A 15,630-nucleotide genomic window follows, 5' to 3' on the forward strand; every position below is an offset into this window, starting at 1 on the left:
CCCCCGAGCTCCCCGCTGCAGCCTCCCCTCCCATCGGCTCTGTCTGGTGCCGGCGCTGCCACCGCCGGGGCAGCCGGAGCAGAGCTCCCACAGCAGAGCTCCCGGAGCAGGCCCTGCCCTCACCCGAGCGCTCGCTCCCCGGGCCGGGTTCTCCCCGCTCAGGGCGTGACCGTCCCTCCTGGCCCCGCCCCCTGTGAGTCCCTGCTCGCCTCAGCGGAGCTGCGGCTCCCGGGCAAGGCCTGGCGGGGCTCGAGGCTCCCTCGGTGGCTCTCGCCGCTCGGAGCTGAGGTTACGGGACGCGGGGTTTCCCCTCGCTCAGTCAGACTAGAATCACGTGGGTAATTGCCCTTTACATCACCAAAGTAGGGTTTCTCATTGCCTTTCAGAGGGTACAGCTTGTATGAAACTTAATGAAGAATGGAGAGTAATGCCAAGTAACCTCAGTATTCTGTTTATTCAAGGGAAGCAGCTCATTTCATCTTGTGAGTTGACCACAACAAGTAGCAATATTTGCACTGCTCTTCAAGGCATTCAACTGTTATTTTGTGGTTGGTGCAGCACTGGCAGATTCCATCTGCCGGACCGTGCTTTCGTGTTCCAAGAAAAGTCTCAACTACTGAATGCAAAACAAATGCCCCATAGGCCTATTATCATGTGATGGCCTATTTTTGAGATCTTTTATCTTCTTCTGGAACATTACCTTCTTCTGGAACTGGCTGGTATTAGGAGCCAGTGCTGGCAGAAGGATTCTGGTGCTTAGGCACAGCTGTTCATGTGATGGTGTGTTGTTGTATATGTAGTGATGTTACCAACATCAAAAACTTGAATCAACTGTAACAGAATCCACTCCAAACATAATTTTAATGTATGCTAGGCCACAATGGAGAGAGGCCTTGTAAGGAAGTTACAGTACTAGATTCCATGTTCAAATTAATGTCATACATACTTACTGCCTTTTAAAAAATCTTTAAAGTAAAAGAAGAATACATGCTTTTGCTTTTCCCTCTTCAATTCATATAAAGATGGATTACATTTTAAAATTCAGATCTAACAGAAGAACTAGCAAAGCAGCTAACAAAAGTATCTGTTTTCATCTGTAAAGAACTGCATGGTTTCTTTTGCTTACAGATGACAAGACATTCCAGTGCGAGATGTGTTTCAGATTCTTTTCTACAAACAGTAATCTCTCAAAACACAAGAAGAAGCATGGAGATAAGAAGTTTGCTTGTGAAATCTGCAATAAGATGTTTTACCGGAAGGATGTCATGCTAGACCATCAAAGACGACACTTAGAAGGTAAGTATACTACAGATCAATCTAATTATTACTCTTGAAACAGCAGGAGAGGTGGGAAGGTAAAGACATTGCTTGTGGTTTTTTTTTTTGTTAGTTGCCTGATCTTAAATAGCAGGATTCAGCAAAATGTGACATTTATTAAAAATAATAGTAGCAGTTGTCTAATTCTATGAAAATATCTATGAAAAACTTTCCAGTCTCAGGTGATTGAATACGGTGCTATTAACAATTGTGTGAAAGTTGCTTGGCTTATTCTGCAGTAGTTTAGAGTAGCTGATTGTAATTATATAATTTTCTTTCTTTGAATCCTTTTCTTTCTTAAAAAAAAAAGAATTATGGTAACTTGAAAATTTGAAGGCAGGGAATTAACTTGCAATGTAAAACTGGAAGTGATTTTTGTATAAATATAGTATAAAGGGAATGCTGTGTGATGTTATCTTTGAAATTCTTGAGAACATATGAAAGTGAGACTAGAAGAATTTACTGTTCAAAATCTCAAACATCTAAGGTTGTTATAGGTACACAGACCCTGGAAAAACTTGTGTGATGATAGATTGCCAAAGCATTAAAATGCCACTAGCGATCTATATGATAAAACCAAAGATGATTTTAGGAAAAGCATCCAGATTGTCTAATTTGGTGCTGTGGGAGTAGCCAACCACCACCAGCCACTCCTGTCATTCAGACCTTTGTGTCATGAGCTGGAGGACAGCTAGACCAATGGGTTGAATGGCACTGGCAAGGAGTCTTATGTTTAAATGTCATCAGAAGAGCAGCAGCCCTCTTCTTTCCTGAAAGCAGCAGAGAAAGAGGTGTGAAATCCTCACAGAGCATAAAAGCTGGAGCAGGATGGTTGCTTCTCTCCTTAGAGGCTGTGAGGGGGAATTTCTGGGCCAGATATCTGATTGAAGTGTCAAGGTCTACTAGATGTGCTGTTTCCATGTGCTGACAGTAAGTGTTTGTTTTCAGACACTTTATAATTGGTGTAAAAACTATTAAGCCATAGTACATCACTTTGGTTGACTATTTTTATATTCTTAAGACGTCATTTTAATTTAGAAGTTATCCTTTTGTTAGCAATTAAATTCTGCATTGAGGCTCTTCCCAGTGTTTCACTCTTCTTTACAGTATTCACCTGAAAGGGCATGCAGATTGGAGTGGAAAACCATGGTTTATTTTTTTTGTTTTGTTTTTTTGATGGGGACTGTTCTGTCAAGGGGTGAGGCGTGTGAAAAGAGAAGACTTTGAGCACAACACGGAAAACATGGTTCGCTACAAGAAGGAGCCTTCAGGATGCCCTGTGTGTGGGAAGGTAGGTGTCTTTGCCAGCATGCACCATGCAAAGCTCTGCATTGTAGCTCCAAGGATACTGCAGGGATAGGGTGTGCCTCAGCCCAGCATTTTCAAATGAGTTACTGTGGCATAACAAGTTATCACCCGTGTATTAAACCACAGTAGCAGCCTACCTGGGTAGTCACACAGTCCGCCAAAAAGTTGAGGTGAATGACTTGCACTAAGGTATATGCCAAATCAGATTACCTCACAACTCAGACAGGCACAAGGTTAGTTACCAGTGAGTTACCATGTCATCCAGCTGAGTCATTACTCTTCAAACTGCCTTAGCCTCATTATATATCCAAGCCCACTGTGGCCATGGCTGGTGGGAGCTGGTACGACAAAGAGAAAAACAAAACTGAAGTTCAGACTCAACTTTTTTTCAGGACATGTAGCACAATGTCGAGTGTAATATGGTCCCTGTGTCTGCCAGTGAAATGTCATGGCTTATATCACTTAGGGTGAAGTTTTCCTCCTGGAATGTAAACAGCTGGTGCTGACTGTGCACTGGGAATAATTTTCTCTTAGAAATCAAAGTGAATTCATGGTGTGGTCATGGCACTGTTGTATTTGGGTGTTTAACACTCAAGAACTTAAGTTGCTGTTATCACAGGTACAAAGACTGAATTTAACCAATGATTTTATAGTGCAAGATGTACTCAAGCAACTCAAGCTGGTGTGTAGACCTTTCATTTTGATGCTTTGGATATGTTACATATCAGTGAAGGTAGATTCTGTGGATGTGTTTTTTATAGATACGTGAAGCATCAGTGACTCAAAAGACACTGAATATTTCTAAATCTACCCTATGTAATTCTGGTGCTGCTTTTTTGGAAGTCTGTCTCTGATGAATGGCCAATTTCAGCCAGCTCCCTGGAGTTGTAAAGCTGTATTTTGCTGTGCCAGCAGCTTCTGAGGTAGTCTGCTGGCTGGATAACAGGAGTTCCTACGTGTTTTTGGCCAGAGTGAATGAAACAGGATAGTAAATGTGTTCTGTGCTATCCACTGAATAACTTGCAAAGAACTGCAGCCCTGCTGGACAGGACACAATCCCTTTTCCTTCCTCCTTCTCTTTTAGGTATTTTCGTGTAGAAGCAATATGAACAAACACCTGTTAACACATGGGGACAAGAAATACACTTGTGAAATCTGTGGACGTAAATTTTTCAGAGTGGATGTGTTGAGAGATCACGTTCATGTCCATTTTAAGGTATTGTGTTAATTTATTCAAAAAAGATGTTATTTAAAACAGGCACGTGGACCCTTATTAATAGGGCTTAATCAAACCTAGATTATTTTAATATCCCTAGGTTAGCACTGAATTGTAAGGAATTTAATTGAAAGGGAATTGTATTACTTGGTGGTGCTCATAAAGATGCTTTTATGGATGTAACACTGTACCAGTTCAGTCTCTGCTTACATTAAAGTTCACAGAATCACAGAATGGTTGAGGCTGGAAGGGACCACTGGAGGTCATCTAGTCCAACCTCCCTGCTAAAGCAGGGTCACCTAGAGCACATTACACAGGAATTGTGTCCAGATGGATCTTGAGTATCTCCGGGGAAGGAGACTCCACAGCCTTTCTGTTACAATGCTCAGTTTGTACACAAAAAATAGAGTATTATTTATGTGGATAAACAGTTTCTCCTTGTTTAGTCGTGGACAGAGAAACTTTGTTTACCTGAATTGAATGAGTCAGGAGGTTATTTTAAATAAATAATGCTACAGCAATTGCTAATGCTGCATGGCAACAAAACTTACCAAGCATTACCTTTTGAAATAGAAGTTTAATCCATTAAAACATAATATTCTTTCCCACCCTACACAGGACATAGCACTAATGGATGAGTACCAGAGAGAAGAGTTCATTGGTAAAATTGGAATCTCATCAGAGGAAAACGATGACAACTCTGATGAAAGTGCAGATTCTGAGCCTCACAAGTATAGCTGCAAAAGGTGCCAGGTACCTTTAAATACTTTCAAATTAACTTGGTTTTGGATGGGAGGAGGGAGTAGAGATGTCCATAAATCATTCAGAATTTTAAGTAACATTAAGGGTTCACAAACAGAAGGCCAGTCCACAGATCTGCTGTCTTCTGCTGTGCTTGTTACCTCTAATCTGTGAACTTGATGCTATTGCATAAGACTTGAGGTGGTATTTTGTAAGGTGAATGCTGAACTCTTAAAAACAGAAATGCAAATACATACGTTTATCTGTGTGGAAGGAAACAAGCAAGCAAGCAAAACTGGAGAAAGAAAGGAACATTCAGATCTTACACTATCCTTTAATTATATGCAAATTAAAATAGTTACAGCATTTCTGAATTATACAGTCCACAAATTGATTAACTTTGATGAGATCATGTGGTCCTTGAGTGGATATCTAATTTGGAGGATTAAGACTGCTGCTTATGTTAAGTGTCACTGGTTATTCATGGCTTATTTTCATTACTATTAGGGTGGCATTAGAAGTACTGCTGGAACATACTTTACTCAGCTGTCAGCTGAGAAAGGAAGACTTTTTAAACCTCATACTGCATGGCTTTTGCCATTTTGGAAAGTAGTAATGGGCTAAATTGGAGTCCTTAAGGCTCATTTGGAGTCTGTGCCCTTAGTGGGCAAGCACACTGTGCTGGGGCAGGGGGAATGCGATAGCAGCCACTGAGAACAGCAAAACTAGACAAATTGACATAGGGACAGCAGAATTCTGGTATTTAAACCACTAACTTGGCCTCTTGAAATTAGAGCTTATTTCACAGTCTACAATGTTGTGAAAGTGTTCAACTTACCTTCATTTTAAAGACATGAAGATAATAATACTTGAGTTTTCTGTTCCTATATGTGAACTGGTTTTTAGTGCAAAATGATTTTAAGCTTATGTCACTGAGCATAACAAGATGGGTATCACAGCAGTTAATTACATGCTTGCTTTCAATGTGTTGATTTAATGCCTGACACTTAATGGGTCCTTAAACTGTATAAAATTGTATGCTTCCAAATGAGGACAATTGTGCCATTCAGATGACAAAGCTCTTTTTGGAACTGGGTCTTTTAGCAGTTTTGCAGGTGTTTGTGAAGCATACATAGTTGTGTAAGGCAACAGCTGTGGAAAATGAATATTAGCTGTAATGAGACGGGGAGTCTCTTTTTGGCTGAAAATATCTGTTCAGGCATCCCTAAAGGAGAACAACATATGAGTGAGTCTTAGTGAAATATCTCTTCCGAGATTTTTAAGAATCTCTGTCTTTTTTTTCTCATCCCAAAATATACTGTCACTAAGCTGTGCAGTGCTGTCAGAAATAGGCTGACTAGTTCTAAAATCAGAGCAAAAGATCATGCCATTATGGCCCTTTCTCCTGAGATGTTGGAGCACATAAGCATATGCAGGGTTACTTATCCCAGGGAGCTGAAATGGAACACCTATCTGTTGTAGTTGTAGCCATTCCAGGAGCTGAGCTACAATCACTGCCTGCAGTGCCTAAAAATACCAACTCTTCTGGAGCTAGTGCCAATGCTTACTATGCAGAGTAGATGCCCCTACCATGCCCCTAGAGCCTAAAAGATTTTTTCCATCTGTGGCATCCTTGCTTTCACAGCTAGTGGAGGTTGGACACCGCTCTCTCCAAGGCTGTTCCTTAGTGTACAAGCAATTGGAGGTCCTCTACTTGTGCAGCATAGGAAGCAGAGATACTGTTTCAAGCTAGTTTTCCAAATGTTTTAACTAATGTCCTGTAGCAGTGTGCTTGTAATGGCCAAATGGGTTCAAGCCTAAATCCAGCTTTCACAGATTTGTCATCTAGTGATACACAGGGTGTTTCTCTGCTAACTCTTGACTCTGGATCTCCTAATGTGTTGCTAGACTGTTACTGTTCCCAAGAACATTTTTCCCCTTTCGTTCACTATTGGTTCATTCTGCAGCTGACTTTCGGCAGAGGGAAGGAGTATCTGAAGCACATCATGGACGTGCACAAGGAGAAAGGCTATGGCTGTAGCATTTGCAACCGACGTTTTGCCTTGAAGGCAACTTACCATGCACACATGGTCATTCATCGGGAAAACCTGCCTGATCCTAATGTGCAGAAGTAAGATGATGTGTTAGACTAATAAGTGAAGCTCTCTTTCTGAAGTTACAGTGGCTCTGCCACCTGATGCCTGTAGAGAATTGGGCTGTACTAAAATACCTGAAACTCTATAATGGGTGTTAAAATGCTTACTAAAAGATTTAAATATAATCAGTAATGATTTGCTTCACACAGATGCTTAGTTAACAGCCTTCCAGTTTGGGCTTCGTAAAGTGTAAATCTATGATTTTGGTGAATACTTTCTAAAGAGTATCATTTGAAGATTTAGCAGTGCCTGACTGCTCCAAGCTTGCCGTGAACTTAAGGGTTTCCTAAGCCTCATTTTAAAAAATAAATTTATGTTTCAGGGAACTTTTGTAGTAATAAATATTTCCAGATGACATGCAGTTACTAACAGAAATGCCTGAAAACCACCTCTGTCTCAAGAAAAGAATCATGGTTTCTGGTGTCTGTTTTCAGATACATCCATCCATGTGAAATCTGTGGAAGGATCTTTAACAGTATAGGAAATCTGGAAAGACATAAGCTTATACATACAGGTAAAGATGTTGTGTTTCTTTATTATTATCAGTATTAAAAAGAACTTTCTGTTGCCAGTGCCTGCCTTATGTTTTTCAGGAGGAAGCAAGTTATGTGTTTTTACTGTAAGTTACAATAAGATAAATGTTGTATTTGTGCTTTTTTCTAAAGCAGGTAGTATTAATAAAGATATTTGGTCTAGGCACACAATCCAGGATCCTCATTAATAATATGCAGGATTCACCTGCTACAAATCCTAATTGTGTTCTTCCCAAACTCTTACCCATGCTACCTTCTCACCATTACATAGGCTGAAAACTGCTATTGCAAAATCATTTTTAACAGCTCATTATTATTTCATGCTATTCAATGTGTTCCTACCTCAGGCTTTATCTTTTCATTTGTTTGTTTTAACATTTCACACAAAAAGACAGCTTTTCTCTCTCTCTCCAAAGTGTTTTGGTTTAGTTTGAGCTACAATATGCATGAAAGATGTGATTGACAGCACAGGTGAACTGTTGCCCTCTAATTCACCAGCTTAGTCAGGTTTTAGGAGATGCACATTTTTCATTAACATTTTTTTGTTTATGTTGTCTTTCAAATTTATTTTTAAGGTGTAAAAAGTCATGCTTGTGAGCAATGTGGCAAATCATTTGCTAGAAAAGACATGTTAAAAGAACATATGCGAGTCCATGATAATATCCGAGAATACTTGTGTGCAGAATGTGGCAAAGGTATGTCTAATGCCTCATTTTCCATTAACTGTGATACTGAATAGCAGGTGAATATCTAAATTAAACTTCAGAATTGAACTTCCATTCTTAGAATATTGGGAAGGTCCTTGGAGTGCTGTAAATCCTGCAGATTTGAGAGGTAGAAACTGTATTAATCAAAAGCCTTATGGTTGCATAAACTATCCCTAATTTTATACAATTTAATTTCATGGGCTGCAAGCCAAAATTGATTTTGATAAAATTTGCTTCTGTCAGGTGGAAGTGCACTTGCCTGACTGAGTTCCAATACATTTGCAGCACAAAAGTGAATACAAGTTAATTTTTCCATTCTAGGTTGTTTTCAGGCTTAAAAAATAGAGTAATTCCTCTCTGTAAGAGCTTAAAGAGTCAAAGTTGCTTTGACTTTTTTAATTGTTCGCATTACAAGTTGAACAAATCTGAACTGGTATTTTAGTGGCAGGCAGTAAGTAAGACACTCTAATGGTGTCCTGTCTTTGCTTGTCCCTGCTGTTTTGCTTCTTCCTCAGTGGTTACCTAGATGTTTTCCAGAGCTTTTTTCCTGGAATTAAAATAATAATGATAATGTGCACTGCTACCTAAACAATTAAAAATACACAATTGTGGACACACAGCAAATATAATCTTAGAGCTTTTGGTTAACAACATGTTCATACCAAGTTCTCCTTTAAGGTGGGAGCAATGGACTAATTGTCACACTGTACCCTTTGTCTCACAGGAATGAAGACGAAACATGCACTTCGTCACCACATGAAACTTCACAAAGGGATTAAAGAATATGAATGCAAGGAATGTCACCGAAAATTTGCACAGAAAGTCAACATGTTGAAGCATTACAAAAGACACACAGGTGAGGTCTCTAAAGACAAACAGAAGTTGCACTGAATCAGTTAAATCCTTCCTGAAAGAACACTTAATGTAGAATGGTCTGGGAGTAAGAGGAAAACTAATAAAAAATATGCATATTCAGCTTTTTGAAAAGTGAGATTTTGACCTTTTGTAAGCCAAGACCACCTGATATGCAATGAAAATACATAGTTTAGATGGGTTTGTGGTTTGCTTTTGTAAGAGAGGTTGCTTTGGTCTAGGATAGGTCTAGAGTGTTTAGTTTGTCTTATGTTAGTCTTCAGGTTCTCATTTCCTGAAAATGAAAACAAAATTTTACTTCCCACATCAGTTTCCTTTGGATTCATTTTCTGACAGATATGGTGCCATGGCTTAGATAAAAATAGCTGGTAAAGCTGCGCTGGTGCTTCTTATTTGGCTGTGATTACTTTAGTATTTTTCTAGTAATACGAGATTTGTAATTGTCCCAGATACCTTAAACTGTTTTCACTCTGAATGCTAAATGTGCTCTTCATGCAGGAATCAAAGATTTCATGTGTGAGCTTTGTGGCAAGACGTTTAGTGAAAGAAACACAATGGAGACTCATAAGTTGATTCATACAGGTAAACCCCCTCTTCCAAACAGTATCCAAAGACAGTATCTTAATTTTGTTCCTAGGCTTGCTGTAGACTTGCCAGCCTTGGAATTAGTGTTACACAGCATGTTACCAACATAAAATTGTTCCTCTTGTTGTGATGCTGACAATACAATCCTCATCTCTGGGGGCTGTTGATAACAGCGTTTCCCTCCATCTGCCACCAGTAGGAAAACAGTGGACATGTTCAGTCTGTGATAAGAAGTATGTCACTGATTACATGCTGCAGAAGCACATACAGCTTACTCATGATAAGGTAGAAGCCCAGAGCTGTCAGCTGTGTGGGACAAAGGTTTCTACCAGAGCGTCCATGAGTCGACATATGAGGCGTAAACATCCAGAGGTGAGTTCGTCTGGCATTTTAGCAAGTGTCTGTTAAGCATGCACTTAACTGAATCAGCCCTTTCATTATGTTGTTTCAGTAGTAAACACATGAATTGTCAGCTCCTAAAATTGAAGTTGTTCTGATTATTTAAATCCCTTTTCTTTTGCTGCCCCAGCTTACATGTATATTTTTTCCTGTTTTGTCTTCATCCATTAGTGAGTATAATTGATTCTTTTTTCCCCATTGTGTTCTCTGTATTCAGAAGTGCTCTGAAAGAGGTGGTGAATAGAGACATGATGGCAGCATCTGCTGATGGTACAAAATTATTCTTAGTATTAAAGATGAATGCTGACTGCAGAGAATCTGGATTAGAGGCATGTTTTGTCTAACCCAAAGGAGTTCTTCTCTGTGTTCTAAATTTCTGAATAGCTATTGTGTTTCTCCTCAGCATTTCTTGTTTAGGCTGACTGAGGCTTGTCTGTTCCCTTTGAGGCTTTTTTTTTATCATTAGTATTGCTTTGCCATGAACATTTTGTTATCATGATGACTGGGGAAGAAGTTAACAAAAAGCTTTCTTTATTGATTTTTTGATTAAAAATGCAGCTATATATCTGCAATGCAGAGGGCAATTTGTTTCAGTTCTTTGATAAGCTGAGATTTATAGATTCATCTGCAAATAATGGAGTAGGACATAGTTGATACGTTTATAAACAGAAATGCTAAAATAAGATTTTTTTCAAACACGTTGTTTTCTGTAGAATTTATCACTTCTGTTCTGTCTAGACTATAAAAATCAACATATTCTTCTACCATCATCTTTAAACTTTGCTGGTTTTCAGCAAGAAGGAAAATACTAAGATGCCACAAGGTTATTTTTTTAAAGCCATGGTTAATGCCTTTGTATTAAATGATATGTGTAATATGTTAGATTGCATTATTTTTGCTTTGTGACAGGATTTATTAGGGCACTGCTTTATTGTTTGACTGTGGTTGTCATTGTTGAACTGCTGCAGTTAACCAGCAGATACCCCTTTGCCTACAGATTCTGTCGGTGAGGATTGATGATTTAGAGCAGCTGCCAGAGACTACTACCATTGATGCCTCCTCAATTGGGATTGTTCAGGTAAATTCCTTATTGCAGAATTCTGGTGGCAGCTAGGTTCTTGGCCTACTGAAGGGTAAAGTGGGGACATTACTTTTCTGGTACGTAACATAGCTGGGCACAGGCTGATGGACAAGAAATGTGCTTTTTTAGAGAGTCAGCCCAGCTTAATATGTATAAGCAAATGCAAGCTGTTACCTGTTTCGTTGGTTAACATGGGTGCTGTTAAAATGTGTTTCTCCAGCCAGAATTAGCCTTGGAACAGGGAGAATTACCAGAAGGGAAACAGCATATGAAAGCTCCTAAACGTGGTCAGAAACGAAAACAAAAGTCAGGTGAGGAGGAGGAAGCTCAAGTGCCTGAGGACCCTGCCTTCAGTGAATACACAGAGAAGGAAGGTGAATTCACGGGAAATGTTGGAGATGAGACTAATTCAGCTGTCCAGAGCATCCAGCAGGTGAGCTCCAGTAGCAATGTGATGGGTAGCAGCCCTGCTTAGAGGGATAGCCCTTCTTTTCTCCTGAGAGCAAACAGAAAAAGTGATGGGAACATCTAGAGCTAATATGATAAATTGTGGTAATATGAAGGTAAATGTGGACTTTTAGAGGAGTTGGACCATTAAGCTCCTTATGTTTGTTTTTATTTCTTTTGGTGTTACCATCTCCATGTTTGCCAGAGCACTTAACTGGCTGAACCTGTGACTGAAAGTGTGAAAGTTAATTTGGCTGCTTGTTTTGAATATTGTATATGCCTCTCTTCCATTATGTTCTTATTTCTCTGTGGAAGTTGTTATATTCCAAGCTTTCTATGTTCCCCGCTACGTGTATAACTTCTCTTGCTGGCAGTAGCAATCTGAGCCCATGAGCACTCAGGTGATCTTTCTTGATGCTTGATACATGGTGGTCAGCTGCAAGATACAAGGCTGAGTTATCTTTCTGTTTTTCCTCAGGTGGTGGTGACCCTTGGCGACCCAAATGTCACAGCCCCTTCCAGTTCTGTTGGGATGACAAATATCACTGTTACACCCATTACAACGGCTGCTGGAACCCAGTTCACAAACCTCCAGCCCGTGGCTGTGGGCCATCTGACGGCTCCTGAACGCCAGCTGCAGCTGGACAACTCAATTCTCACCGTGACATTTGACACTGTCAGTGGTTCTGCCATGCTGCACAACCGCCAAAATGACATTCAGATCCAGCCACAGCCAGAGCCAGCCAATCCTCAGTCTGTGGCCCATTTTATAAACCTGACCACTTTGGTGAACTCCATTGCTCCTCTAGGGAACCAGATAACAGAACAGCATCCTCTGACGTGGAGGTCAGTGCCTCAGACTGATGTCTTGCAGCCCCAGGCGCAGCCAACGCAACAGCAATCAGGACAGCAACAGGTTCAAACAGAGCAACAACAGCAGATGTATAGCTACTAATTTATACTTCAACAAATTTTGAAATGGACAGTACTCAGAGACAAAAAACACACAGACGTTTGGAAAATTTCTAATAGGATTGTTTGCTGGATACCAAACAGAGATGGGCAAATGTTTATATAATGAAATGTAAGCTAAAATTGGCATAGCACCCTGCAACACCCTGACCTTGAGATTCTCACACTGTCTCCAGACCTTGCACTGTCTTAAAAAAAGAAAGAAAAATTAAATCTCACCATAAATTTAGCACCTCCTTGCGCTGTGTATTTTATGCAGTAAGATTGAGATTTGACAAAAGCGTCATAACACATCTTAACCAAAGCAGGGAGATCCTAAATATCACAGCATTGGTGATTTACAGAACCCTTTCAGCCATACCATGTCTCTTTGTTCCAGTCTGGAAATTACATCTGATGACCTTGTTCACAGTGAGGTGGAATGCACTTGCTGGTGGAGACTGCAATGTAAAGACAGAAATGGGCACCAGAGTAATTGTCTTGTTTTTTGTCTTCTTTAGGTCTTGTATCTAACAACATTGATAAAGTAGGTGGAGGTTGGGGCTTCCGGGGGATGAGTGTGGTGTGGAAGAAAATATACCAATTTCGCAAAGTACTTCCATTTTAGTCATGGTAAAAACCCTGTACCCATAACACAGTGTTAGTGCTACTTTAATCAAATAGCTGGTCTAATGGTAAAGCAACTTTTATGGTCTTTAGTCAAGTTTGAATCAAACCAATTATGAACTGAAAAAAGAATGTGATACAGTTTTATGTAATTTTTCAAAGAGCTCTTTCAGTCTTGCTTTTAGCTACTAGGCCTGAAGAGCCAGCAGTCCCTTTGATCAAGTTCAGGATGTGAATTTTTCTTCAAACATTATTTTTTCATCATGTAATAAACATTTGAGAAAACATTCTTTTTATATATATATACATACATATATATATATATAGCCTTTGTACTGTACTGTGCATTCTTGGTGAGTATTTGAGTGAAAAGCACTGGTATTAATATGATTAATTATTTTTTTCATCCCCATATTGCCCTTTCTCACAGAAATAATGTACGGGTTCTATTAATTCTGTTTCCAAAACTGATTTACAAAATTTATTGTCACACACAAGGCTGCATGAAATGCAGGAGCGAAGAATGTCTGAAGCATATTCTGCCACACGGAGGCAGCATGCCCTAGTGTATAATGGGCAAGGTTTGCATGACTGGGATAAAAATAGTGGATTGGGTCAAATGCATTGTTGCTGATACACTTTCATTCCATTCTCCATACATTGATGTGCAGTGTGGACTTTTGCATGTCAAGAAGATAGTATCTTTCCCACAGAGAAAAAGCAGCTGATATCAAAAAGGAATAAACTAAAAAAAAAAAAACCAACATAAAAAATGTTGCTGCCTTGAATCCGGAAAGGCAAATCTGTATGTCCAGCTGTAGCTGAAGAACAAGGTGCTTTGGGGCAGCAGACTGAGCCACAGAACCATGCTAAAGCTTTTTGCTGAGGATAAAGCAGCTGCTGTGTTTGATACTGAAGATAGATTGATGGTTGTAAAAATCCTGTCTGTGCCTATCGTATTTATGAAAATGTTCTATGTATTAGCAAAAAAATATGAGTAGAAATGACTTCAGCTTTGAAAGCCTGTATTAACATGGACTACTTGACCCCTGAGGGATGCCTTATAATTGCTACAACAAACTCTTCCAAAGTATAAATGTTAATTGAAATTGATCTGCAGTGGTTTTCTTGGTGCCATAGCAGTGTCCAGATGCTCACCATGCTAGGCTCTGTGTAAAGTTTAGTTGTTACAGAATATGTAGGAATGGGGTTTTTGGAGACAGGTTTTGTGTCTCAGGAACAGAATTACTTGTAGGCAAATGTCAATAAGTCTGTAAAATGTCTGCATGGCAGGGACCTATACTTGATGGGACAAGGATGCATATCTGAAAGAAAATAACTTTTACTGGTGTGGGAAAAAGAATTTTTCATTCCATGGCCCTTTCTCTCTTTCTCAGATCCTTTACAGACAAATTGTGAGGTTCTGTAATGTTATTGGCATCCCAGCATCTTGAGAAACACGGTTTTATGCCCCTCTTTTACCAGGATTATTTTGTTGCAGGCTTGAGCCAGTTAAATTTCTCATCAGCTGTCTTGTCCACAAATGTCCCTTCACAAGAAACCCACTGGTTAAGAGGAAGCTAGGTTTTATTTTTGAAATATGTTGTATGTTCTTGAAAGTTCTTGAAACTCCCCCCCCCTTTACCCCTGATCACTGTTTTTGGTGCCTAATTGTAATGGCACATAATCTCTTGGTAGGGTACTTTAGATGGGTTAAAAAAAAAAGGAAAGAAATCAAATAGGTCCTAAGTCAAGTTGTTATGGTAAGTAAAAGATGGATAACATCTAAAAACATACATTTATATATGTTCAGATATATGTAAATGGTGATTAAGCTTTTCAGGAAGAAGAGGTTTTTTGCTTTAGCTGCAGAGTGAGTACATCTGCTCTGTATTAGTGCTAGTGATAGTAGCATTCATGATGCATTGAATCAACCTGAGTAATTTTACTGTGTAATTGCCTACTTGATAAGAATTGCACATGGAGGTAATCAGCCATTATGGAGTCCTCTCTGACTTCACAAAATCTCTTTATCCTAACATGATTCTCTGGTATTCAGTACTCTTAGGCTGCCTCTTGTGTGATTCATCCCTCCCGTCCGAATCCCATTTAGGCAAGTCAGCATCTTACTCTTTGAGTAATGATTGGTTCTAGGGGATTTTAAAATGAATGATCACACAGATGCTGGATGTCACTGTGGTGACGGTCACACAAAGAAGATATGTCTCTCTTCGGTCTCCCAGTATCCCCAAGTTCATAGAATCACAGACCAGCCCAGGCTGGAAGTTATCTCAAAAGATCATCTGTTCCAGCCTTCTCTGGGAAGGGGAGCATAGGTGAGGTTACATAGCACCCTGTCCAGTCGCATCGACTCCACCATGTCATAGAATCATAGGCTAGTTTGGGTTGGAAGGGACTTTCAAAGGTCCCACCCCTCCCTGCAATGAGCAGGGGCATCTTCAACTAGATCAGGTTGCTCAGAACCACATCCAGCCTGGCCTTGAATGCCTCCAGGAGTGGCACATCTACCATGTCCCTGGGGAGGTTGCTCCAGTGGATGACCATTCTTACTACAAGTATTATCCTAAATAATGTTCTGCTTTAGAAAGGGAAACTATAACCACTGGAAGGGTTTTGTCTAGGCCAGGCAATGGAGAGGTTTCTAAAAGCTAATCTTCCCAGAGCTCTC

At 39.8% G+C, this 15,630-nt stretch overlaps 1 protein-coding gene across 8 annotated transcripts in view; it reads left to right on the plus strand.

Moving 5' to 3' along the window:
* The window catches only part of PRDM15 (PR/SET domain 15), a 37,518-nt gene extending 24,954 nt beyond the window's left edge, over window positions 1-12,564 (plus strand). For 6 of the 8 annotated variants that reach the window (XM_034074257.1, XM_034074264.1, XM_034074273.1 and 3 more), the window contains 13 exons: window positions 1,129-1,296; window positions 2,514-2,608; window positions 3,710-3,841; window positions 4,460-4,594; window positions 6,550-6,713; window positions 7,173-7,252; window positions 7,847-7,966; window positions 8,703-8,834; window positions 9,350-9,433; window positions 9,633-9,808; window positions 10,833-10,913; window positions 11,137-11,349; window positions 11,842-12,318. In XM_034074257.1, coding sequence (XP_033930148.1) covers window positions 1,129-1,296; window positions 2,514-2,608; window positions 3,710-3,841; window positions 4,460-4,594; window positions 6,550-6,713; window positions 7,173-7,252; window positions 7,847-7,966; window positions 8,703-8,834; window positions 9,350-9,433; window positions 9,633-9,808; window positions 10,833-10,913; window positions 11,137-11,349; window positions 11,842-12,318 — 2,057 coding nt within the window. Of the gene's footprint in view, window positions 1-1,128; window positions 1,297-2,513; window positions 2,609-3,709; window positions 3,842-4,459; window positions 4,595-6,549; window positions 6,714-7,172; window positions 7,253-7,846; window positions 7,967-8,702; window positions 8,835-9,349; window positions 9,434-9,632; window positions 9,809-10,832; window positions 10,914-11,136; window positions 11,350-11,841 lie in introns of all 8 variants that reach the window. The other 2 variants (XM_034074244.1, XM_034074270.1) reach the window with 2 other exon arrangements.
* Window positions 12,565-15,630: the final 3,066 nt, after the last annotated feature.

The sequence above is a fragment of the Melopsittacus undulatus genome, chromosome 2, assembly GCF_012275295.1.
Source record: "Melopsittacus undulatus isolate bMelUnd1 chromosome 2, bMelUnd1.mat.Z, whole genome shotgun sequence".
NCBI lineage: Eukaryota > Metazoa > Chordata > Aves > Psittaciformes > Psittaculidae > Melopsittacus > Melopsittacus undulatus.